This window comes from Bombus huntii, chromosome 8 (assembly GCF_024542735.1).
Source record: "Bombus huntii isolate Logan2020A chromosome 8, iyBomHunt1.1, whole genome shotgun sequence".
NCBI classification, from domain to species: domain Eukaryota; kingdom Metazoa; phylum Arthropoda; class Insecta; order Hymenoptera; family Apidae; genus Bombus; species Bombus huntii.
Window position 1 is genome coordinate 7,165,466 of NC_066245.1, and position 25,176 is coordinate 7,190,641.

General features: G+C 38.8%; 1 protein-coding gene and 1 long non-coding RNA gene across 18 annotated transcripts in view; both read left to right on the top strand.

Moving 5' to 3' along the window:
• Positions 1–25,176, top strand: part of LOC126868279 (MAP7 domain-containing protein 1) — a 207,000-nt gene that overhangs the window by 97,396 nt on the left and 84,428 nt on the right. For 2 of the 17 annotated variants that reach the window (XM_050623568.1, XM_050623570.1), the window contains exon 1: positions 18,580–19,789. The exons of 14 other annotated variants lie outside the window; for them this stretch is intronic. In XM_050623568.1, coding sequence (XP_050479525.1) covers positions 19,627–19,789 — 163 coding nt within the window. In that variant the 5' untranslated portion in view covers positions 18,580–19,626. Of the gene's footprint in view, positions 1–18,579; positions 19,790–25,176 lie in introns of those variants that run through there. One more of the 17 variants, XM_050623578.1, reaches the window with a different exon arrangement.
• Positions 11,750–13,906, top strand: LOC126868310 (uncharacterized). The gene is made up of 2 exons (XR_007690573.1): positions 11,750–13,073; positions 13,381–13,906. It is a non-coding gene; the product is annotated as an uncharacterized LOC126868310 (long non-coding RNA).

Here is a 25,176-nt window from a genome sequence, read left to right on the forward strand (position 1 = left end):
AAAGGATTCAAATATTTGCAAACGTTTTTTTTTATAAATATATTGTGTGTGGTATATGTGACGTTTAGAAATTTCATTGTCGAACCTTTAATTATTGGCAAAGCGTGAAATTACAAGACAGTTACTATAAGTATATATTTCGCAGAGATCACAAAAGTGCTTAAGTACTCAATTACCCATTACGTTAATAAACCCCAGAATATTCAGTAGGGAACTACAACTGAGTTCAATAACAAAGTCAATTATCGCACTGTCTCCCGTATATATTTGCGTTCTGGTACGAAAACTCTCAACTCTTCGACTCTCTACTCTTTTCAAATGCAATTACAATTTGCAATAATCGTTCTGTGGACACCCAGCTATTGTAATGCCGTAAATAAATGGTTTTCATTGAAAACTTATCTACGTGGCCATTCGTCAAATATATAGCTATTATGTGACTTATATAGGTATCTACAATAATTAGATACTTTGAGAAGATCCGATTACTTCGAACTCCAAAATTACTCCGAACAAACTTATAAATATAGTTAAAGCTGTAATATACTTAAATTCTTTTCGTACAATTCTATTTTGAAAATATAGACGAAATGAAAACGAGGATTCAAGAAACGAGGATTTGGAGCGATTCAGCGACGTGTTCAACGAAGAAAACTGTTAAAACTGTGAAAAACTGAAAAATTGAAGAATTGATTAAAAAAAGAAATAGATGGAAATGGGTACTAAGATGCATAGTTGCCAGCGTAAAGGTTCGAAATATCGAGAACGTCGATTGAAACGTCCGGAGATGGAAGACGAAGACGTCGAGAAAACCTTAAAACGCCTGCAGCTACTTAGAAACGGCTCCGCTGGTTACGGAGTTTAACGCAATTAGGCGGATCCCGTGCATCGCCGCAACGGCTTCCGATTTCTTTTTTGACCTTCTACTCGAGATACACGGAAGGGAACCATGATCGGATCGTGGCCGCCTTGCTTCCCCGAAAGTTCACCCACTTCCTCGCCGCGATATGTTATCTGGTTTGTGTAGGATGCTAGTAAACGGAAGAATGAGAAGGAAACTACTTTGAAATTTATGTTTTTTATGTTCCAAGTTTTTATATCGTTTTAGATGAAAAGGCGTTGTGATATTAAAGAGAGTGATAGTAAAGAAGGAATATTTATTCTATAAATTATCTATTTGGAACTTTATAAGAGATTTAATTTAATTTAATATCGTAATACGATGTAGTTGCGTAATTAATAAGTAATTAATGTTGAAAATACAAATGTAGAAGTTGTTGTTGGATATTTACGGCATTACAAAGTACAAAAGTTTTACGTATTATACTACAGAAAAGAGATAGAAATAGCACAAATAGAACGATTAATCGAATAGAATTTTTAAATATTATTTCGTGATTTTGTTATATTATCTTTTTTCGTTATTGCACCATTGCTTCGTTAAGAAATAACCCTCTTCCAGCGGGTACCTGTTTTTGATTCTTCTGTTAGAATAACAAGCACCGATTGATATTAATTTCTGTTCTTATGTGAAGGAGAATCCGAATACGGAGGTTTAACTAAAAATTAGTAGAAACGAGTATTAGACAGTTTTTCTTTAAACGAGACGGTATTTTACGCTCGAAAAACTTTTCGTTTGTGCAGGGAATAATGAAGATGGTGGAACTTGGTCCCTAGGTTGTTCACCGTGTAACAGAGCAGCGTGTCGCGACACAGTTTTCTTCAGAAACTTTGAAAGTTTACCTTCCCTATCAAAAAACTTTCGCCGTTCTCGAATAAATGTCCTTACGTTAAATTTTCGCCGTAATATTGGTAGAATTCGGTGAACGCGGAAAGTACAACATTTAACCGTTTCGTGCTCGCCGACTCGGAACAAAAATATCGGAGGAAACGTTTGGGAAACGAGCAGCCGAAAAGAGTAGAGGAAATAATACACATCGAATTCGCAGTTTTCGCGTGGTGGAAACATCTGACGGATTACTGGTTGCACGGCCAGCCGGTTCCTCGAGTACTCGAACAATGAGAACTCCGGAAATACAACGAATAGCTCGGTGACTGTTAAAACTCGGCCTGCTCCGTTTCGCGGTACGTTTTTCATGCAGAAAGTTCGGTCTAATATCGTATCTATTCGCGATTTCATTGAAGCCGTACGGATATATCAAGAGTATACATTTTTTGTCGACCTCTTTCTGTTTTTGTTTCATGATTTTTCTGACGAAAAAGAGAAAAGACAGAGCACAATTAGGAACGTATCGATGGATCGATAGAACAAACTGAATTTAATATCCAACGAATATACATACAGTAGCTAATGAAAATTGTTGGACGCTCGTGGAAAACTTTTTTTTACCAATATAATTACGTATGTTATAGAAGACAGTTTGAAATTTCATTAATACAGTAATGAGATCCGATTATCATGATTATGTTGGTAAAGTTTAAAAGAAATTTGGAAATGTACATAGATGTTACGACATGTTTAGCGTACTTCTATATGTCACAGAGATGATGATGGCATTCGGGCGGTCAATTACTAGATACGTGCAAAACATATTATAGTAAGCTACAATATTTAACGAGATCATCTTCAACGCTAATTGTATCTGTAAGATCGCTATTTCTCTAGTGTATTAATTTTTTACCAAGCTTATATTTGTAATAAATGTCTTTTATAAAAGCGTAATTTTTATATACATTTTTGCATTGGTTTCAAACTTTACCAACGTAGGCACGGTAGTCTCATTTGATTATAGTGCTAATGAAATTCACAAAGTTTCGTGTAGTTTCTCAGAAGCCAAACTGGTCAGCCCCACTTTCTAGTTTCCACTCTCAGTTTCGTTATCTGTATACGTGATTAATAATTTATTTCCATAAGTTCATTTCTTGCAAGAAGCTGACATAAATAGGTGTAAATTTCGTAGAAGTTCTTTAGCAATTGTAACGTTCAATACACTTCTGTTTATTGTGCAATTTATGGAATCGATCAACATGACTTCTGGGCGGCTCATACACTCATACAAATTTTCTACAGTAATTGGCCTTTTACCCTAGTAACTCGTTAGTTGTAAATAATTTTTCCGCGAAATATAATAACACAAATGTTTTTGGTGCATAATGAGGAGCAACATGCAATTACATATATTAGTATTTAGCAATTACATATATTAGTATTTTCCTCGCGTAAATACCAGTTCGAAATTCCATCGCTTGCGGTCGATCAAATATGTCCAATGTGACGCGAAAGTGATGTTGGCTCGAGTAATCGTGTTCTGTCTGTGCGCTGTTAGCCGGCATACTTTTCGCGTTTTCAGTGCATCGAATGTATGATCACAACTGGTAAAATACAGTAATCTGTATGTTTAATAACAGTTAAGCCACGCTTTGCTCTGCTATTGCATTTTACGCGGTCTGCCGAAACCGTTGAAACTGACACTAGTCTCGCTTTCAATACGCGTTATTGATTACACGTGAGTTTTCATTGCGACAAACTCACGGAGTACATTTTTATTATACATGACAAAGTGTAGTATTTTATGTTCCTTCCTTGAAAATAATTCTATTTGTTCAGATGCATATGCAGCGGTACTGTATTGCGAATGTGGGTCGATCTGTCGCGTGTGTGTTAATTGAAAGATATTTGCTCTGCTCTTCAAAACGAATCACGAAATAATAAGAGTGCCATCATAATATTTACAATAAACGAATGCAACAGGAAGCATGAAAAAACAATGGAAATATACCCCTTTTTAATTATTTCGTTATATGATCTTAAACGTGAGTTTGTATAGGTGAATTCTAATTAATTGGGATAGCAATATAATGTATCTATAATACGATACAATGCAGTACAATATAAGCTGATAATTTGTGTTTCTCATTTAACATTGAAGTTCTCATATTTAAACGTTTGTACTAGGTAACTTTACTTATCCCAACTTTAAGTTAATCCGTGGGCTTGAAACAGATTATACTTAAATACGTACATAAGTCATACATAAGCCAAACTGTTTAACTCCATCCAGGTTAATCACATGCCTTCTAAGAAATTAAACGTCGATCGCACATTCTAGTATTGGAATTAAAAAAATTTAGAAAACGAAATGGAATCAGTTGTATTTTAAATTTTAATATATACTGCAACGAACTTATGCTACAATGAGCAAGCTTTTAGGATCAATTATTTCCTTCTAACATATCCTACAGTACCCTTTTACCTTCTCTGCAGAAATGTGGGTAAGAACCTTTTATTTCTCAAAATCAACCTGTTTTACCTCAGCTGTACAAAAGCGTACTCGCATCTACGGTATTTCCAGAAACGGGAAAGCACACACCTAAAGTTGAGTGCAATATTTGTGTCGACAAAATCGACAATACGTAACTATGGTACAATACGATATTTGTGTAAATAAAAATGGAGAGAAATCTTCACGTTTCAAATGCTAAGAAAAAAAAGGAGATTCTTTATTTATTGTAGCATAAACTAACTTGTAGTGTGAATTAATTACTTTTGAACGTAATACAGGGTGGCAAAGAACATTTCACGCCTGCAAGGTGGTCAACAATCGAGAAACCGGCGCTGAAAGCAGTTACGTAACAGCGTCGAGTCGCAAAGCGGCATCGATCCGAAATTAATCAGAACCGCGAGGTCGAGTCGCGTTAAAATCTCGAAAGCTCGCTTGGCGTGCGCTTTTAAATTACCAGCCGCGCCGCGGCGAGAGTTAACGGTCTACCTGGCGTACGTCAGCCACCGAAAAAGCCTGCATAATACGCACTCGACGGCAACCCCGTCGCGTTTCTCCCGTTAACGAACCTTTTACGCGCCGCGCGTATCCGCGACCAACGCAGCGCGTCACCGCGACGGAATTTCTGTCCCTGCGATTGGACATTTCGCGGGGAAGACGTCGAAGGGTGACTGACAAGATTATCCCTCTGCCGAAAGTAAAAGTTCGCGTTTCTGACTCTGATCGCTACTAGACGGGGTTCGTTTTAATGGAGCTGTAGCAATTTCAGGGTCGCTGAATCGAATGTTTGGTTTATTTCAATTAATCAGAGGCGAGGAGGATGAACGAGAGATTGAAACGGGTGGTCGGGATGAGTGACGGGAAATCTTGTATAAATTAGTTTAGCGCGGAGTTCATGGATACGTTGCTTAATTTTCATTTGTTACGGAAGATTTACAGTGCAAAGATGGGAGTATGGAAATTAGAAATTTTTTTATGTAAATAAGTTTAGCATAGGATTTAGAGGTATATCGATCTTTGTTATGGAAAATTAATATTGCAAAGGTAGGAGTATGGAAATTTGGATTCACTTTTACGTAGGATATAAAATTTTTGTTTGCTTTGTCTCTTACTTTGAAAAATTCTCACTAAGTGAGGATTGAAGTGTAGGAATTTGAGATCTCTCAGCGTGAATGAGTTCGGTATAGGATTTAAGGTGTCCATGGTTCGGATAACCAAAGATAATACGCGATTGATGAAGATTCGGTTTTGATCATCTGCTTTCCAAATGATCCCTTGGTTTTTTTAAAAATAATAACAGGGTGCTACATCATCTAGCTTTGTTGATGGATGACAACTAAAATTAATGTATCCTATGATCGTTTGAGATCAATATGCTTTTACTTGGGGGAAAAAACGTAAATCAGATAGAAATTATGAAAACTTGAAACTGCAAAATGATAAGCGAAAAAAATGGGGCTTCTCTATTTGGCGCCACGAGAAACTTACTGAATGATATGACTGATGTTACTGATATGGCTTGTGATTTCTCGTGATACTTACGACTCCAGAGTAATAAAAGGATTATTATCGCAATATTCTCTGCCCTGCTATATTGCATAATATATATAAAAAATCTAGCTTATGACCTCCTGCTGTTACAGAGTTGATCGAGTAGAAATCTAATTGCGACCTTACCAAGTTTCCGCTCGACCTGTTGGTTCGTGGTTATTACGATTTAACTGACCTACGGAATCCGCGCAAGCTTTTCTACGAGAAGGGAAAGAAGCAGAGGGAGAAGGAGAACGGAAATTTGCATAGTTACTCAATTTCCTTCGCAGCTATTACCCGAGATTGTCACTCAACGTTAACTTAATCCGATTCCGGGTATTCAGCCCCCGCTGGAGATAGATCTATTTCGAAAGAGTCGTGCGTTCAATTCTTCCGATATACACAAATAGTCTGGTGGATTAACATGCAATCATCGCGCTCCATGACGAGCTAAACTATTCTTCTGGCGTTTGTGTCTGACTAACGTATTCGCATACTACTGACGCATATGTTGCATGCGTCAATCGAATTGTTTATGTAATGCTGTTATAACTATCGCATTTTGCTTTTTAAACATTTCCGTTTACAAACCTTAGGGCGCATCTTATTTTTAACGAAACTTCGGTATTTGGTGTATATTGTCAATTTTAAATTACACAAATTTTAATTAACCTATTGTATCATAAGTGATATTTTTTAATGATTTTATTATGCACTTGATTTTATCCTATTTTGAAGTTCAGAATTTTGAAAGGGTGTGCAGATTTCGATAAAATGGCAAAACTGTAGATAGCGCATTGAAACAAACATTACTACATAAAGCAAAGGCATCTCTGATGGAGAAAAAATAAAAAATGGAATTCTATGCGTTGATAGTCGCGTTTTAATATCGGCGAATGTTTTAATCGACGATTCTTGAATGAAAGACTACAGTTTCTTGTTATTTCTGGGCTGTTAGAAGAGTTTTAAATGCGAGACGCGTTTTTTCCCAGAAACTTCAACCTCACTTTCATCGAGATTCTCTGTTCCTATCGTCTGTTTCTGATCGCTTGAATTAGTTACGTGAATTTTCGTCATTGTTATTAGAAACGTGGAATGTTTTCGTGTGAACCGCGGGCTACTAACTAGCGTACAGACAAGAGTTGCAGAGAACTCGAGTATCTGAGATGCAAGATCGTTATGCCATAGTCGTGAGAAACCGACAGCTGCGAACTCGATATCCTTCGAATTGGCAAACTCCTTCTCATCCGCGATGTTTTTTTCAGCGACACGCTTGCGTTGATGCATCGCTGCTCGGGCAAATGGATCAGAATGTGTAGTCTATTCTTATAGTTTTCATACACTTTGACTAATCACAGTTCAGCATTTCAAATTATCTTTCATCGTAATAAAGATTTAGCGAAAAATACGCAATCTTAAAAGAAATTTTAATAAACTGTAATTTTTGAACGAATAATCTGGCTAATTTATCTATGTAGTCTTTTTCTATTTATATTATACATAAGCTGAAATACAAAAATTTAAACAAACTTACTTTTTCCTTGGAATCTCGCCGTGAAGTTACTGACCGTGCTCATTCTACTTGGAGCAGCGAGCTCGCGCGTCTGATCAGCACGGGTCGTTTTCACTTTGTCGCGTTCCGAACTCGTGAGGACGACATTCTTTATTTGGAGAGCTGTATTCACGTTTTCCACCGATTCCAGAACTGGTTCCTCGACTTTTACCGCTACTGTATCGATATTTATATATTCCATTAAAAAGATATCGTACTATTAAATAAACTTCTTCAGCGATGAAAGTCCAGGACAGCGAAATTGCGATGGTAGAACGCGATTAATCGAGAATCTCGCCAAGTTTGCACTTTTCTGTCGTCATTTTCGTTGACTTACTACAGCTTGACTCGTACGGTATGTAAATGACAATCACGTTGACGTTAGAATCAGAGAATCCGCATACGACTGCATGGCCCGTTCGGCAGAGAAGTCTCTTGGCAAACAAAAGGCTTCCAGGCTCGCATACCGGTCCAGTAATTCTTACGAGCCATTACTGTCACGTTTATACATAATGAGCAGCGTGTAACTGCTCTCGTAGCATTATTCGGCGGTTTGTGAAACGTTTCTACAGCGGTCGTTGTATGCTCTATGTTGCATTCGCGATACCGTCATTTGTTCTACGCTGTTTTCGTTGTCGAGATTCTACGTTTTCAATTTCTACTCGAGGACATGCAAAGTGGGTTTCAGCTTTCGTAATTTACAACGCGGTTGTTTAGCAACATTTACAACAATTAGAAATAAATTAGGATTAAATGAGAATTATAATACTGCGGGGGCTGCCTGTACCGGAAACGCGTTGTGATCAATCAGCAGAATGGAAGAATCTTTTTAACGTTATCTAGAAGCGGAATGAACAAATTGAAAACAGAATACCTAATTCGGTTATAAACAGGATGGTCCTTTCGGTAGTCCTTGTATTGCATGAATATTAATAAAAATCTACATCGTCGAGGAAATCACTTGACATAAATCTGCGTTTTATTTTCTATAGATTCAACATAAGGTAGATCGATGTACGTACCATGCTTTGCCTGCTATTTTATTTGATTTTCTTTTCTGAAAATTATCGTTGGAAATTCTTAATTCAATAAAGGACGAAAGTAAAGAGAATCTTCTTAATACATTGACCATAATTCAATCATCAAATAAAATCAATGCAATCATAATAAACAAATAAACAAATAATATTATAAAATGAGAGGTACGTTACTATTCCACAATTAATAATTTTACTACAAAGATTGGAACGTTCCGTGGTACTCAGGTTCGAACATATAGACGTCACGAGATGCTCAACGTGCTGAACGATTTTTTTTTTTTTCGATATTGGGAAGTAAAATGATGACGGAGATCGATGCGCAGAGAACTAGAGCAAAAAGAAGCGTCTCGCAACAGCCGTAAAAGAGAATTGTTGATCGGTGATAGTGACGGGAAGGCGCTTCGACTTTCAGTTATGTAAAACGTTTCACCGGAGTGCCGTCTAAACGCGGTAACAGACAGTTTCGAGATCGCATGCTCGATGCGTGACGGGTTAGAGATCTATCGAATTATCTGTAGTTGAATAATCGTACGTTCCTAACTAGACTCCTTCTGTTCTACGTTTTTTCCTGTTCATTGTACTATTCTACAGGTTTATATTTATTAATTTCCTGTTTAATGCGATAATGATGTACGAATATGAATAGAAAATATTGAATACGAATATATATAACTGAAAATGATACATCGAGATGCTTTCTTATCGAATAAAATATTATTGATACGAAATAACCGACTGTTATCCGTTCCTTTAATTTGATAGAATCTTTCTATTCGATTTATATATATTAAATTTATTTATTTATATATAATTCCGAGGATTAACTAATTCTATAATAATTAACTATTGTAGTATATTATTTCTATGTTAATTCTGTAATAACTAAATAAGTAAATAACTAAAGTAATTGTCCGTGTTGCACGTGGATATTTATTAAAAGAACGGTTTTTGATCGTCGGAGAGCCGTTGGTGCAGCGTTTAAAAATTCACCGGGTTTTACTGGACCAACAATAGGAAGAGATTAATCTTAACCAAGAGTTAAAGCGTTCTAGCTAAAGCTCTTTTGAACCGAGTAAAATGCGGGGAAATTCTATTTGTCGGCTGGTTGATATAAAAATTGACTACCGTTATAGAATCACAAAAATGAAAAAAAATACGCGATCAAAGGATAATTCCGCAATCCTCGATGCACGGGTAAGCGCATTAGTCACTCTAGTTCAAAGGAATCGACGTTGCAATCGTATTGGTCCATTTGAATTAATGAATCGCTTCTATTCGAATTAATCGCAAGAACCGTTCCGTTGTAACTGGTCTTGTATCGAAACGATGTTAATTCTTCGCCTATCAAAGCAACTATTGTATATGACGATTGCAGTTACAAATGACAGCTGCTCATTAATCAGAATGACTGCTCTATTCATACGATCACTATCTAAGATCGTGATGCGACGTTCTACGTACGGACTCGAGTACAATTGCCTACGCAATTCGAGAATCGATTCACCCAAATGCTACCTGCGCCGGCACCCGAAGTCTCGTGTTACTATCGCGACAACGCGACGCCACCATAGACGTCGTGCAGTTCGGTTTTAATAGGCTGTTGCACAAGAGGCTGACTCGCGAAAAAAGCCGAGGATTACGCAAACGACAGACCGGGATCGACAATTTTCGTCCTTCGATGCGAACGAGTGCTGCTTTGAAAGGTGAAATTCAACCGCGCCAAGCCCCGCGTCGGGAAACGTTCCCTACGTTTCATGCATTTGTAACTGGCACGCGCGGAATAATTAACGGCGTCCATGCGCCACGCAACGATCCGCCCGGACAAATTGGGGCTGATTGCACTTTCACGTGAATCAACGAGTTTTACGCGTCTGCGGTCGTTGGTCGAATTTGTAGCGAGATACAGGGAGAGAAAGGATCGTTGGATATATTTATAGTTACATGAACGTCAATCGTATCGTCTCCATTGTTCAAAACACGCTGAGTCCATTTTTATTGATTTTCCAGTTTTAATATTACTTGGCAACTGGAAGGGAATATTTTAATATCCTTATAAGGAGATGGCAAGAACTGCGACATCTCGAACGAGTTGGCTGTGTGTGCATTCGATGCTTTCGGTTTATGATAAAACAATCCCAAGAGGATTTGAGTGCACGGCCTTTTGTATTCGAGAAACTAATAAGTTTCTTTTATATCTTATTTTGTAAATTCTTTTATAATATTAATGTTCTGTTGCTGCTAATATTAAATTTTTACAATTTTTTTTTTTTTTTTGGTAAATCTCAGATTATTTTTATTTATCATAGTACTCCTGTATATTATACATACCAAGAACATAATTTCTCGATTAGTTTCTCGAAAACAAAGGGCCATGCACGCACATCTTTTTGCGACTGGTTTACCATCGATCTGAAACATCGAATTCACATACAGCCAACTCGTTCGAGATTTCGCAGTTGTTGCCATCTTCTTGTTAGTTGGGCAGAAGATCTTTTAGATGAATCGAAAGACACAAAGTTTTTAGAAACAGCTGACGAATCTACGAAGTTTCGTAACAAACCAATAGCATATAGTTATGGCAATATTTTTAGCATCAAGGTATACCATTTAGAAGCTTTATGAAGAAATTAGGAACTCATTCAATCTCGTAATCACGGAATTCTTAACTCTCGTAACTTTCCATTTTACGTTGCCGTTACTAAAAGCATACCTACGGGAACTTACCACGTGAAATGAAATTGTTATGGCGAACAACCTAAGTACGAAAGCCTTTCTGGAACAACGAAGGCCAACTAAACCGTTCTCTTTCAAGATATTCGTCTCGATTCGCATTCTTGCGAATCTTAGGGCGGGGGGCCATTTGCACGCGATCGTCTCGCAACAACAACAGAACGAAAACAGTCGCGGATTAGAATTTTAAATGGCGTAATATCGGCGATCCGTGAAAACGGCGATTAAGGATGCGGGGAAGTTGGTAGGCAGCCTCCGGGTTGAAACTTCCTAATGGCTCTTTTACGAACTTGCCGATAGATCTCGCGAAGTTCACACTTAAAACGGCCCCAGTGGCGTCCTCCTATTTTTCGTCGGCTTCCCCGGTAATTACCTTGATGGCCTTTTGTCACGGTTCCAGAGAATTTCCACAGGACCATTAGCATCTCTCACGAGACGAATTTCACGAGATAAATAAAAGTAGACGAAGTATGCCGGTCATCGATCAGTGAGAACGATTTGTTTTAGTTAGTCGATCTCTTCGCGTTATTCATACGCTCCTTTTTTCGTTTTCATCTAAACAGACGTAGAAACTAGATAATGTATTCCATCTTCGTGACTTAAACGTATTAAGTTACGGGTATCCACTGTCTTTTACTCACGGAGAATTTTAAATTGTCCAATAATCTCGGAGTTTCTAAATCTGTTTCCAATAATATGTCTACTTATTATGTCTTTTCCCGTGATGTTCAGATGTGTTAAGTAGACCGTAAACGTTTATGTATTCGTGGGAGATTGAAAAGTGTAAAAATATACGGATATAGTAAAAGTTAGTTATAATATCTACTTCGTAGAACGAGTATATTTAAAGTTAATTTTTTTTTACTTCACATTCATAAGAATATGATGTTGCCTAGACATTTGCAGTCTAGCGATAGATGTAGTTGGACGACGAGCATGTTAAGAGATTTTTGCAAGTAGAAATCGGTTCCAAGAATAGGATATTAGGATGCATAGTAACAAGCTGCCAATTGACTATACAATGACACGCAGCAAGAATGTATTCTGCTTGTGAAATCTTTAAGTGTACATACATTATGATTGGAATAGAAAGAGTGAGGTATGAGTCATTAAACGGTTGTTCGAGAGTTATGATATAATCACGGACTACACAGAATTATTGAAAGGCGTCGTAGCAATAAGGAAATAACGTATGTTTATCTACTTATGAGAGTGCACGATTATTGTTGCCTAATCCAGTGACTCTATATAGCGTATTTGCGAAGAAAGAATTTTTTCTTGATGAAACCGGTTCCAATCGACAAGAATTAATCAGAAATCGATAATAATCCGATGCTGAGAGGTCGAGGATAAAAGGAACGCCGACTGAACGTTTTCTCGACCGCGTGGATAGTCGGCCACAAAGGCCGGATGCCATCGGCGGTGCACGCAGGTGGGCACAGTTCTAATGCCAGAGACGCTTTGCATTGCACGTGGCATTGCAAGGCCAACCGGCCACAAGAAATCGTCGTCAGGAATATGGGGGCCTGGCGACCAGTTCGAGGCGTAGAAAACGCCGCCGCGATGCGAACAGATATGTTTCGTTTCGAGAAAAATCGGTTGCGTAATCACGCGATATCATCGCAAAATCATCGGCTACCTCCATCAACCAACCAGTTTCCATACGAGCAGTATGTAGCCGTGTTCAGTCGAGACAGATTACTGTAACGGAGCGAAACGGAGACGTTCAGTTCGCAACGATGCCACATAAAATCGTCTGATGTAAGTGGCATGATTTCACACCGGAGCACTTCACCAAAGATTATATTTCTGATAATTGAAGAGTTCGTGAGAATAACGATTAAGTAGAGTGTCGTAAAAAGTAAAATTTTTTAGTATTTGGGGTTTCGTGAACTTCTTCTCGTTGTACAAAATTCAAGGTTTAATATGTTCCTTTCTTACAATATAAATGCCGCTTCATCAATATTTAAATTTTAAGAGGTACGAGATTTAATGTTCTGCGATTATTGTTTTTATCTTAAGAGAAAGTTATAATATGCACGGTCTTGATTAGTTCAGTTGTTTGAGGATCGTAGAATTTGCATTGGCAGGTTGTGATTTATGCTTTCTAGAATGAGAATTTATAATCGTTTTAAGAATATTAACTGATCATAAACTTTCCATGACTGTTCATAAATGCTCCATTATTGGAAAGATATGACATTGATCGGTTTTTTATTACATTACAGTCTAATAGCTTTCCCTACTTCTAATATACGATATAATAAAATCTCAATTTTTATTTCAGAAGGATTACGACTGTTTTCCCTCGGAATACTTTAATTGTTTTTCTTTCGCACGAGAAACCCGAGTTGTAGCGCAACATGTGATAAAGGTTTTATTGTATGCGGGAAATGTAGTTCATAGATTAAATAGTGACCCAGATGTAATTGAACTTAATCCGGAGATACCAAGATATGAGGAAACATGATATTAAATGGTAACTGAGATTTATTGGTGAAGAGAGAATTATTGAAAATCAGAAGAAGAAAAAAGAAAAAAAAAGGAACATTTAATACTGGAACTAAAACCTTTTGAAATGAGTGTCATATTTTTTGTGTTTGTAATTACTAGAAACATGCAGGTACTTTTAACGAAGTAAAATATTGACTGTTATTGAAAAATAAGCTAAAGTAAAAGAAAGTGTGTCGTTCGAATAATTATAAGCGATTTTTTGAAACCTTTAAAATTGCAGTTTCGATTTGAAATGGATTGTCACCGTTTTCCTGTTGAAACCTTCAAATATCATCAAATATCATTGTTTCTAAAATATAGTGGGTGGTATCCGCGTTCGTTATTTCTTTTCCGTCTCATCTGGTAGAAAGTCTGATAAAAAACGTGTCGTCTGTTCCGTGCTCGATTTCCTCCGTGTGTTTTCCTTCCTTGCTTTCCAGGACGCTCTCGGCAAACCATTCGGCAAAGATTTCTACGTCACCGGAAAATCGCCCGCAGGTTTTGCCGGCTGAATGAAAAACGAGGTCAGCTTCTCGAAGCATTGCCTTTTCAATCCTCAAAGAGTTCGTTGCCGAGTTTCTTAGCTTCTCGCCCCTGTATGGATGCTCGCGAGCGCGACTGCATTTTCCCCGAGTTCTTCCATTCCAGGCGATACCACTTTTTTTCACGTTCCCCGTCATGACTTTCATGGTCATTAACATCGAAGAAGGAGAGACTCGTTGCTAAAGTTTCTGGAGAAGACCCGTTTCATTGTGTGTGCAAGCTCCTAGCCGATTGTTTTTCACCTCTGATTTTGATCTAAATCATGACGAAGCACAAAATCACGACTCGAGATGGAAAGACATAATTGTCCTTAATGCAACGACTAGGCGGCGGTATAATTTTTTAGTATATCATCAAATTTGTTTTCTTCATCTGTGTACAAAATAACTGGACATTTTGTTCTTCTTTATAGTGAAATGTAATGAAAAATACAAATGTGATTTTTTTATGGTACATCATTTAGAGTCATACGATAGTTGGATGAAATAGCATTAAATTATTGAAATTTACCAGTCGCTTTTTCCAATCCACTATTAATAATGGCAAAAAATATAAACATGTAGACATTATAATAATAGTACTACTCATATGCTTTTTCTTCAAGCTTTTTGTCGAAGTTTTGCTCGAGCTAGAATTAAACATAACTAACTGCATAACGCTAAATAACCATGTACCAAAATAAAAAGTATAATTATAGAAGAAAGACAGAAAAAATTAACAGCACCAAGAATCATTATTCCTATCATTATTCTTAAAAGTGTTACAATATACCATACCCTATACCACACGATCGTAAAGTTAATTACCGCGTTCGCAACGCGTGACGTTTGCTTTGCGTGACGCATGATCCTCACGAAAACACATCTTCGACGCAGCATCGCGGACCACTATGGAACCAGACTCGGAGCCGTGAACCAGATTCTCCGAGTCAGTTATTTACAGTTGGTCCCTAGTTCATGGATGATTTCAGATTTCCACGCATCGACGCTCACGCCTCGCGATAATTCGTCGAAGAAACCCTCGTCATGGCGATTCCGTTTGGCGGAGATTATCACTCGGTGATCTTCTCAGCGGGGAAAATAATTAGCCCGGAAATTGCTTGGCAAATTTCTCGGGGTTAGAAGATATATAATAGAATAATCGATGTTCGTGAAACCACCGTGCCGGACGTTCACCATGATTCTCGGCTTTATAAATTGCATTTCTACCCTACCAACGGGGTGAAGGAGGGGAAAAGGCCATTCTACAGGGGGGGGGAAAAAATGTGTTGCCGCTTCCGTTCTCGTTTGCGGGCTCATCGATGAGCCGAGAGCAATTGGACTTGGTTATGGGCGATTCGCGCATTACGGATGATTTACGGTATTCACGGACCGATGCGTTGCTTGTGTGGGACGAAATTATCGAGAGATAACTAGTTGGATGTTACAGTGCGATCCTAGGACCCGTCCATTGTGACGGGACGCGGAGGCTATGCTTTATGAAAACGCGCTTAATTGCCTGTTAATCGCGATACTGCACGATGGAAATGTCAGTGATCGTGAGTAATTATAGAGCAGGGTTTAGTTTATTTTTCGCTTATTTTGTTGGAGTGCATTGGGTCAAGAAGGTTAGCAGAAGATGGAGATTTAGCGTGACAGGGAAGAGGCGTTGTTGAGGCGGCATGGAAGAATGAATAAACATTGTAAACGTTATAGGACTCGTTGCACATAGTAGTTAGCACGGCTTTCGATGGAAGCTTTCTCCTCGTTTGCATTGAACTGGGGTTTATATTGAAAGAATCTCTTTGGGTTGTCAATAGTTATCAGCGAGGTGTTAACGAATATTGTTATTGAAACGACAATGTATCGATTCGGTAACCAGGCCATTTCTTTATGCAGGTATTTTTATAGCTACGGGACTAATAATTGAAACAGTTGTATCAAATTCAGTTAGACTTCCTCACACGCGTCAATATGGTATCGTTTATTTGTGACGGAAACGGCACGTCGAGAAACGGAGAATCTTCAAGTAAAAAAATTATTACGTGCGGAAGGTATAAACGCTAGAAAGTTCCTTCTTTCATTTTTTATTAAGTAAGGAATCCACTGTCATCGTTAAAGACTTCGATCCCATCTGACCTATCCTCTCAACGTTAATTTATACCTGAGAAGCTCGTAAGTCGCTTCTTCGGAACGTAGCGATTACCAAACCAAATTAACGATCGCTACGGCGTCGATTTCTCGTTGCAAATTATCCGTGCACCACAGATATGCACCATAGATATTCTATCTATTCCTATTAAACAGTCTTGCATTCACCGAAGTCTCTTAAATCGAGCGTTACACTTTTCCCCAACAGTTTACAAGCTTCTTTACGACTTTCGATCAACGTGGTGTTTAACCAAGCGAAGAGATACAGCGGGTTCAAAGGATTCACCGAGAGTGAACCAACCATTTACTTCTAGAAAATCGACGATGCTTTCAGTATCGCGAATGAATAGGTAACTTCTGAAGCAGAAGAAAAACAACCACATTTTTAACATTGGAACTATCGGAGTGGACGAAATGACCACCAGTTCGTGATCTTTCATAGAAATTTTATAAATTTACAATGTGTAATAAAATGATACTGGTGTAGCACTGGCGAACATAGCAGAATGCTGTTTCCCTTAAGAAACTCTTTACACGTAACATATGCGATGAAAAATTGGGAAATTCAGTCTGAAAGTTTGTATAAATCTTAATCGCCAGGAAGAAAGCTATCGAAATAGGCAAAAGGTCCAATTTGCAACTTTTCATGAAAATCGTAGATTTGCAATAGTGTATTTTTAAAAATCTGAACGAACCTTGTATAATTTTTTTATTGCATTACGCGTTTTATTCCAAATAATTTTCATGTTTATTTCTCCAATATAAGTTTCATACTCGTCGTTAGTTCTAGCGTTAAGACTGTCATTTGCAACGAAAAGGAAAACGTTAGCCGATACCTGATCGTCTTCCTTTTGTTCCGTGTTCAGGACACGAAAATGTCTTGGAAGCCAAACGTCTCGTTATTCTTATCTCGGAAATGACAAACGTGGCGTAATCAAGAAACGCCAGAATGCTTGAGAAACGTCGCAGCAATTTGAATATCGTGGCGAGGCTCGTCCACGTCATCTCTTTTTATCTAGTCGCGAGGTTAGCCGTGAATAATGAGCCCCGTGATCGACGTGGATCGATGGAATATTCATTGACGCGCCGCGTTTCGTCTATTTTTAATGCGAGAATGCCACGTCGACGTATTTCAATGTTACTTGCGCCGCGAACATGGCTGACCAGTAACGGAAGCAATTCTACTGATCCCAGTAAATGACGTAGCGAAAGTAAGACGTTTGATTTTTTTGCTAGGAATTTCTGATCGCCGGATTGCTGACTTTTCCGCACTTGTATGAAAACTTAGAGATATAAAAATGCACAGAATGTATGTAACAAACAAAAGCGTATAAAATATCCGAAGTAGAATACTTGTTAGAATTTTTGATAGATAAAACGCAGCCTCATTTGAGCTCTATTTCTTTACTTGTGTCTATAGAAACTTCAGATCGATCTTAATCTTCGCAAATACAAGTATGACATGATTTATTCCCAACAGAAATATTACGACTGATTATTAGATAAAGAAACTGCTATATCCAAGCGATTAGAAATTCAGACAACGTGTTAATTCGTCTTCTCGAAGAACAAGTTAATTTATTACCGACTGTTATCGCTCATTATTGATTTATAATCTCTCTCTATGCGTGTGATAAATACGAGATATCTAGTCAAGAATGATGAAATACGAATCGCCAAGTATCTTGCCTCGTTATCTATCCATAATATGTCGAGCGTCTGAAACTATAAACCGTTAAGTGGCATTCGGAACACTTGAAATGCAACAAAATAATCGATAACAGCAGAAACGAGGTAACGAAGACAGCGTTGGCAAAAAACGAACGACCATGTTTACTGGATCGGAACTCGAACCTAGGGCACTTGGCACTCACCGAGCAATTTCTCCTTCCAGAATTTCTAACTCTAATTCCACCGCTAAACTGGCTGTCTACCAGCGTAACTAAAAGTTACTTAGGACAAAGAACGACGCAGAAAGCGTAATATTGTTTCTCCTAATACTGTCTTTCAACAATGGCGCCTGGTGGATAACAACGTGTAAACAGAAGTAATCTATTTAAAGAAACCGAGTGGTTATACAACCACGGCTCGTAATTGTTCATACATACATCGTATGTGCTGTTCGAGCGTGGTGTACGAGAAAATGGAAACATCGATTCCCACTCCTTTGAAACAGACAGTCGGCACGCTGTCCAAGGTGCACGCAGAGCTCACAACTGTCCGTCGTCGAATCAGACCGACACAGAGAGGTGGGAGAGACTCGTAGAAGGAGCAAGAAAGACTTGCGACGAGTAAGGAGGGACCTGTGGCTTCTCGAGCAAGTCAGTCACACGGTCGAGCATGTTCCACAGGGACGTCTTGTTACCGCGATCGTGATTCCATTTGAAAATCGACACTCTCTCGCCTACGATTCTCGATCGATACCACAAAACTCTTCTGCCGTTCGTTTAAGCCTTTGTGATCGAATACAAAGTGGTACCGTATGATACGGTACACAAGTGCATATATCTATATATAGTTACATATAAAAGTGGAAACGATTCTTACGTGTATCACTGGTATCGGGAAATTTGAAATCGTTTCACGAATCACAATCACGTGGTTACCTACTGTTTTTAGTGTATATACGTGAACACGTGTATTACGTGGCTCGAAGGAACACAGCAAAGTGGTTGGTTGCGACGAGTCGCGGCGCTCGTCGATGTTTTCCCGGGTGAAAAGTGCGAAGTTTCTAAATCGATCTAGGAGAAAGGTACTTTCTAATCGTGACGATGATGGTGTCGGTTTTCCGAGGGGACACAGGCCGTGGACAGCCGGATCGATAGCGTGCGTCGAGCCTCGTATGCAGCACCGCGAACCTACGCCCGCACGCGACCTTTAGCGCGAGCCATCAGCCGCTAAACAGCCGATTAAATTTACATGGTGACGTAACGTGCCGTCGCTGCTGTTGGTCGTCGGCGATGGCCTATGAAGAAGCCAGTTACGGGCATCACGGCGAAAAGAGGCGGCTCTGTTACGTGACGATCGCGTTCTCGCTCGACGACTCACTGTTAACGATCGTGTGACTCTTCCTTCCCACACTTCTGTTTATTTACGTTGACTTTCCGTTTCATCTGGAAATAAATAGAATCATCAACAACGTAGAGCGTGGTCCACACGCGGTGACATTAAAGTATCGATCGTTTGATCGGAGGAGATCGGGTCGCTTCGCTTCGTCGAAGCGCACTAAGCATCTCCAAGCGCGCGAAATTTAATCCATCGACACGGAATATTCGAGGAATTGGTGTTGTTATTTCTTTTTAAATAATTCGTACGAGGATCAACGAATATTAGCGACGACATGTCAGTGTTAATGAAACGTCGATGATATGGGAGCTGACGACATGAACAGAGAGATTCCGAGCAGTACCCTTGCGACTCTCAGGGGGATCCTAGTGAGTTCGTTGTCAAGGGAGAACCTGGGACCGCATGATCTGCCTGTGCAGGAAAATGGAAGGCATCGACCGTACAGGAAGGTGCACTTTCGTGAAGGTACATTTAGAAGTTGCTTCCTGCGAAGCGGTAACCGATGATCATTTAAATATAAACGGAGGAAGCGGCGCGCCCATCGCTCTGTCAGAGACCCAGCAACGTTATTGCTCGATTATCGAACGCTTCCAAAGGGGATTATTGGACGACTTGTTCGAGATTAGTGGCATTCGAGATAGGAATTGTGGATATTCTGGGACCTTGGACGATCTGTATTTGGTCTAATTTAATGCAGAACGTTGGCGTGTTTTACATTAATTTAAAATAATTTACATTGGTATCGATTTGCTAGAATTTCCTCTATCTACTGGTATAGATAAAGTTCGTCGATATCGAGTTGCTTCATTAGGTTGGATAAATTAAAATAATGGGATAGTAGTAACATCGAAGGAAAGTTTAAAACGATTCTGCAACGTTTTAATCGTTTGGTAGTAAAAATGAAGAGTCGAATGCTCGATAAAGTTTTATACGTTTCTATATCGCCTAATTTGCCATAGCGATTTCTACAATCTTGTTGAAGCGTGTCTGGTTGTCGAGTTGCACGAGTCGCAAATACGTGTACATTAACCCATAGCGTCATCGAGCCTTCGACTTCTGAGATTGGTCATCGTTGAATTCGTTATTCCATTCACGCTGTCGTTGTCGTCCTTATGAATCGAGGATGCCGATCGAACTTTCCAGCTTAAGAGACGCAAACGCGAGGCGTGGTTTATTGCGTAAATTCGACGTTCGAACGACGTGCTTCTGCTTCTTCTTTAAAAGCGGCTCGAATGAAATATTCACGAGATTCTCGTTACCGGATTGCTTTACTTTCCCGATTGGAGGCAGGACAGCAAAACGAACTCGCCCTTTTTCCCCTCCAAAAAGAGACTATTGTACACGTTAAGTCGGATTTACCTCGTTCCAACGATCTTAGCTCAGGACACGCCTACGACTGCTATTTCTTTGGCTGTCATTAATGGGATCGAATGACGTTTCTGTGATTAAATCGATTTAGATAGAACAGAACAGTATTTTAATTAATATCGAAGGCTCTCCGCTATCTTCTCGAGTTAATTACAGCAAGTTTCGTAATTTGTTCGTTCTTCTTTGCCGGTCGTTATTTTCCTTGGATGTTATTTATTTCGACGCTTCGACGAAAGACGATTCGGTTAAGTTCTGCGCGTGACGAGTCGGCTCGCTCGACTTTTCTCGTTAAACTCTAATGAAAGGCTTCCAACACTGGTAACGTTAGCCTGGCATTGTTTGCCCTTACGTAGAGACGTCGCTTCCTTTCCAGATTCGACGTAATTGCCGCACGCGTCTGCCGTCAACCGACAGAACTCATCGTCAGGCCCGTGACTAATAGATCTGCTGATGTCACACGCTAAAAAGTACGTCTCCGCGCTTGACGCCCCTGGAAACGCGTTTGATAAACGACTGCCACTCCTGTCCGCTCCATTCTCCTCTTTTTTTCCCCTTCCTTGTCCTCCGCTGCTTTAATGGTCGACGATATTTTCTCGTAAACTCTATTCGTTTGGCTCATCGATACTCGAGTATCGTAAGATTTTCGCGTTGCTTTCGAATCGCGGGGACATCGGATAGCGTGATATTTCACTGTTCAGGCAACGCTTTTGTAGCCTGTTTTCGAAAGTTTTTACGCTGTTCGATTGCTTTCAGCGGATGTGGTTACATATCCTTCTGTATCGACGAATGGTATCGAGGTTCGATTACGCGTGGGAATTGGAATCTTTCTTTTTTCTCCCATTTCCTTTTGAAAAAGTTTTATCGAGTTTACAACGCAGGCGAAAGGTTGAGGCTATGGGGTTACCTGTTTCGATTATCGTTCTTTTGGAAAGTCGAGAAAGAACGAAAGGGGAAAGCGTAAAAATATCGTTGTAAATGGCGTGTACTGACGTGAACGCCCTCGTGCGCGTGACCTTTCCCTTCTTTTCTCTCGGATTTAACGTGAAAGGTTAATTGAAATTAGCCAGCTTCCACTTCCCTTTAAAATTCCATTCTCGCGGCATTGTTGGATTTATCCTCTCAGTCATAACAATGTTTTGTCGCTATTCGGGGTCAGCGTTCCAACCGGAACGATAACAGGAAATGAAAAGTTCCAGTTGCTTTGCATTCCGCGTCATTCCCCCGCAAGGGGTGTAAAATGCATTAAGGAAAGAGGCGATGAAAGAGGGACGAATGTCGCGGGGAAATCTGATCGGTGAAGGTAGCCCGATGCAGTTGCGTAAATCCGAAGCGATGGGATTATTAATCGAACCGTGAATTGATTTATCCGGTGATTAACGATTACTATCTTGCACGATGTGTGACATAGTGAGGCGCGAAAAATAACACTTGATCGTTATCATTTTTCAATCGTCGATTGACGCTCTGCTGGGCTGTTTTTCTATGTATAAAAATATTGCCACAGATCAGCTTTTCGTGAATGAATTTATAAAAACGTGGTACTTTATTCAATCTTTCTTTTTGTTAAATGCAGCTGTTGAATTTAAAGTTTAAATACTTAACAAAACAGAATCGAAACAATCACGATATCAATTTCTTAAAATAATTATATAGAACCTTTATGATGGTTCCATCATATATGTATATTTGTAATGAATTGAAGTTTGTAAAATCATTGTCTTACTTAATCGAAAAATAATGCCACTCTCCTTTCCAATCAATGCATTTTCCTCCATATTACTCCATAGAAAACGAAGGATAAAAGTGGCGTATTCGTATATCAACTCCAACTGACCTCTAGCACTTACAGCGTTTAAAGCTTTATTCGTCCGCTTCCATTAAAGAAAATATTATTTCTGTATTTTTCATCACGTACATCGTTCAACATCTTAACCTCTGAATTATGGTTACAAACATCGTTTTCCTCCATTCTGTTCCATTATTATTCAAACGATAAACGGCGGATGTACTCTAGAATAGAATTTACGGGCGCTCTGCAACAGCTGGTTTACGCAGTGGTGCATACAGTCGGACTGGTAATAAAACGCGGAGCATGCGTGCGCGTGTCGCGAGCTACTCTGTCTCGAGGAACGTTTTAATAATCGATATCGATATTTCTTTTCTGTTGCAGGTGAGTACTTTATCGTAAAACAGTGGCCATATACGAGTACCTGGGAAATTGCGGTACGTAGAGAGGAACCGAGAAGACGAGAATACCTGACTTGACTCGTAGTAGAAACTCGATCGAAGGGATAAGTGAGCCGTGATAAATGAATTCATTAGATTCACGCCGCGTCATCGCGTTTAATATTAAACACTACCCGTGAAATCGGGCTAATTGCAAAAGCTTGGCCAAGGGAAATTGGAAACGAATGCATTAACGTTTCTCCGCTCTTCCATTTTTATCGTGTCTCCTATCCTGTTGCTAATAAAATTCGAACGTCGAGAGATTCTCTGTTATGAAACAATTGTAGACAACTTGTGTAAGATCTGTTTTACTTCGAGTTGATGTGTATGAATAATGAGTAACTCAAATCGAGTAAAGTGAATCAAATTATAGAATGAAATTTAGAACACGTGTTTGTGTTCTTACAAGGTTGTTTTCGCGTATCGTTTGTCATCTGTTTACTATTACAGGATTATATCAAACAAGCGTTTTAGTTTTGATTATAATGCATACCGTGGTAGATTGTACAAATTTTGTCCATTAGTTCGTATGTTTATCAAGTTGCGATATACCATACTGAGTAGTGTTAGAATTTGTATTTGTTGGCCAAAGCTTCAAGACAGTTGAGTTTCAGTGTATCCAGTTACTTCTCAGGGTACAGTCATTTAGCTAACATATTATTATAACAATCTACCGATATACTTGTTTGCATGCATAATAATTTTCTTTCTTACTTGTGATATTTGAGATCTTCTTCTTATTACATTGTTAATCACGAACTATGTATATTGCATCGTTGTTCTGTAAAATAGTGCAGCGTAAAATCTTTGATTCAATTCTTTCTGATATTTCTGCGCTATTTGTAAAATTTAATACCATAAATTCATACTGATTAAAGTATTCATATACAGAATATAAATTTGGATTTTAATACGAATAATCAGTATACTTTTTTTCCTTTATTCAAGCTACCAATTGAATTTGAATAACCTTGGCGAATCGCCTTAGAATCTATTGTCAAAATAATTGCATAATCAGAATTTATTATCACATATATCTCAATAAATTTTGGACTATTAGTTCAAATTCAACTTTTCCAAGCCGTTGATCTACAAATACGAATAATCCTTTACTATCTGTTATAATTAACTGCAACATCATAAGCCTCTATCGGGCCATAAATATATTGCCATAATTACACCTCGCTTACGTTAACGAGATCGGAGAAGCTTCGATTAGGAAAATTTTATATTCGCTACGAAGGAATGGTAAATTTACCGTACATTCTTGGACCTCCTTCCCACACTTCGAGTAATAACGTGTTCGTGCGAAATTGCCCCACGGGATGCAGGCGCATCCCACATTCTCGTTATATTTCATATGCACTTTGTCAAGCGCGCGAAGGCTCGAGATGAGACGAGAGGATCTCGCGAGCATGAAGAAGCCCTCTCCCTTGACACTTTATCCCGAGCTCCGTGTGCGGCAAAGGGGAACGGGCCGTGACGAGCAATTAATTTCGTGCTCGTCGAACATTCGACGCTGTCTCTCGCGGAATTTCCTTCTGTTCTACGCGAGCCTTGCTCGATAACTTTGTGACGGAGGCCTCATTAACAGGTAGCCTAAATCACGGCGAAGATGCTGCTGTTCTTTCTCGTTACGAACCGGCCGAGAGTCTTAGAAATATGGTACAGAGTAGAAATTTTAATTGGTAGCGGAAAAATAAATAGTTACTACCCAATTAAATGAACTGTCGTCGAGTGAATCTATTTATCTGAATGTAATCTACCACATTGATTATAAAACCATGCTAAGATTTTTTATTCTTATACACGTACGAGGCATAAGATACGGTGCGATAAAATCTCCTTAGAGCATTTAAACTTATAAATGATTTTGTTAGAATTTCATTTTCTTGTATATTGAGTTCCTGTTGTAAGACAAGATTGAAGTAGTTTTCTAGCACGTTTTGTCTTTTTCTGTTGAATATAATCTTCTGGGGATGAGAAGGATGAATCGTTTTTTAACACGATTTACAGATACGATATAGTTTGTTTCTTATCATATTATCATACGAAAATGAAAAATTCTTTAATGATTTTATAGCTATAAGGCGGAATAAATGAAGAATCGTATGTTGGGAAAATCAGTGAGCTTTCGTTATGTCTATTAAATACTTAAAGCAACCTTCAGCCGAACACAATTTGTCATTGTACGCTCCTTTGATAAAATAACGCGCAAAAGAGCGTTATCAAAGAGCAAAGTGAAGGACAAAAAGTGA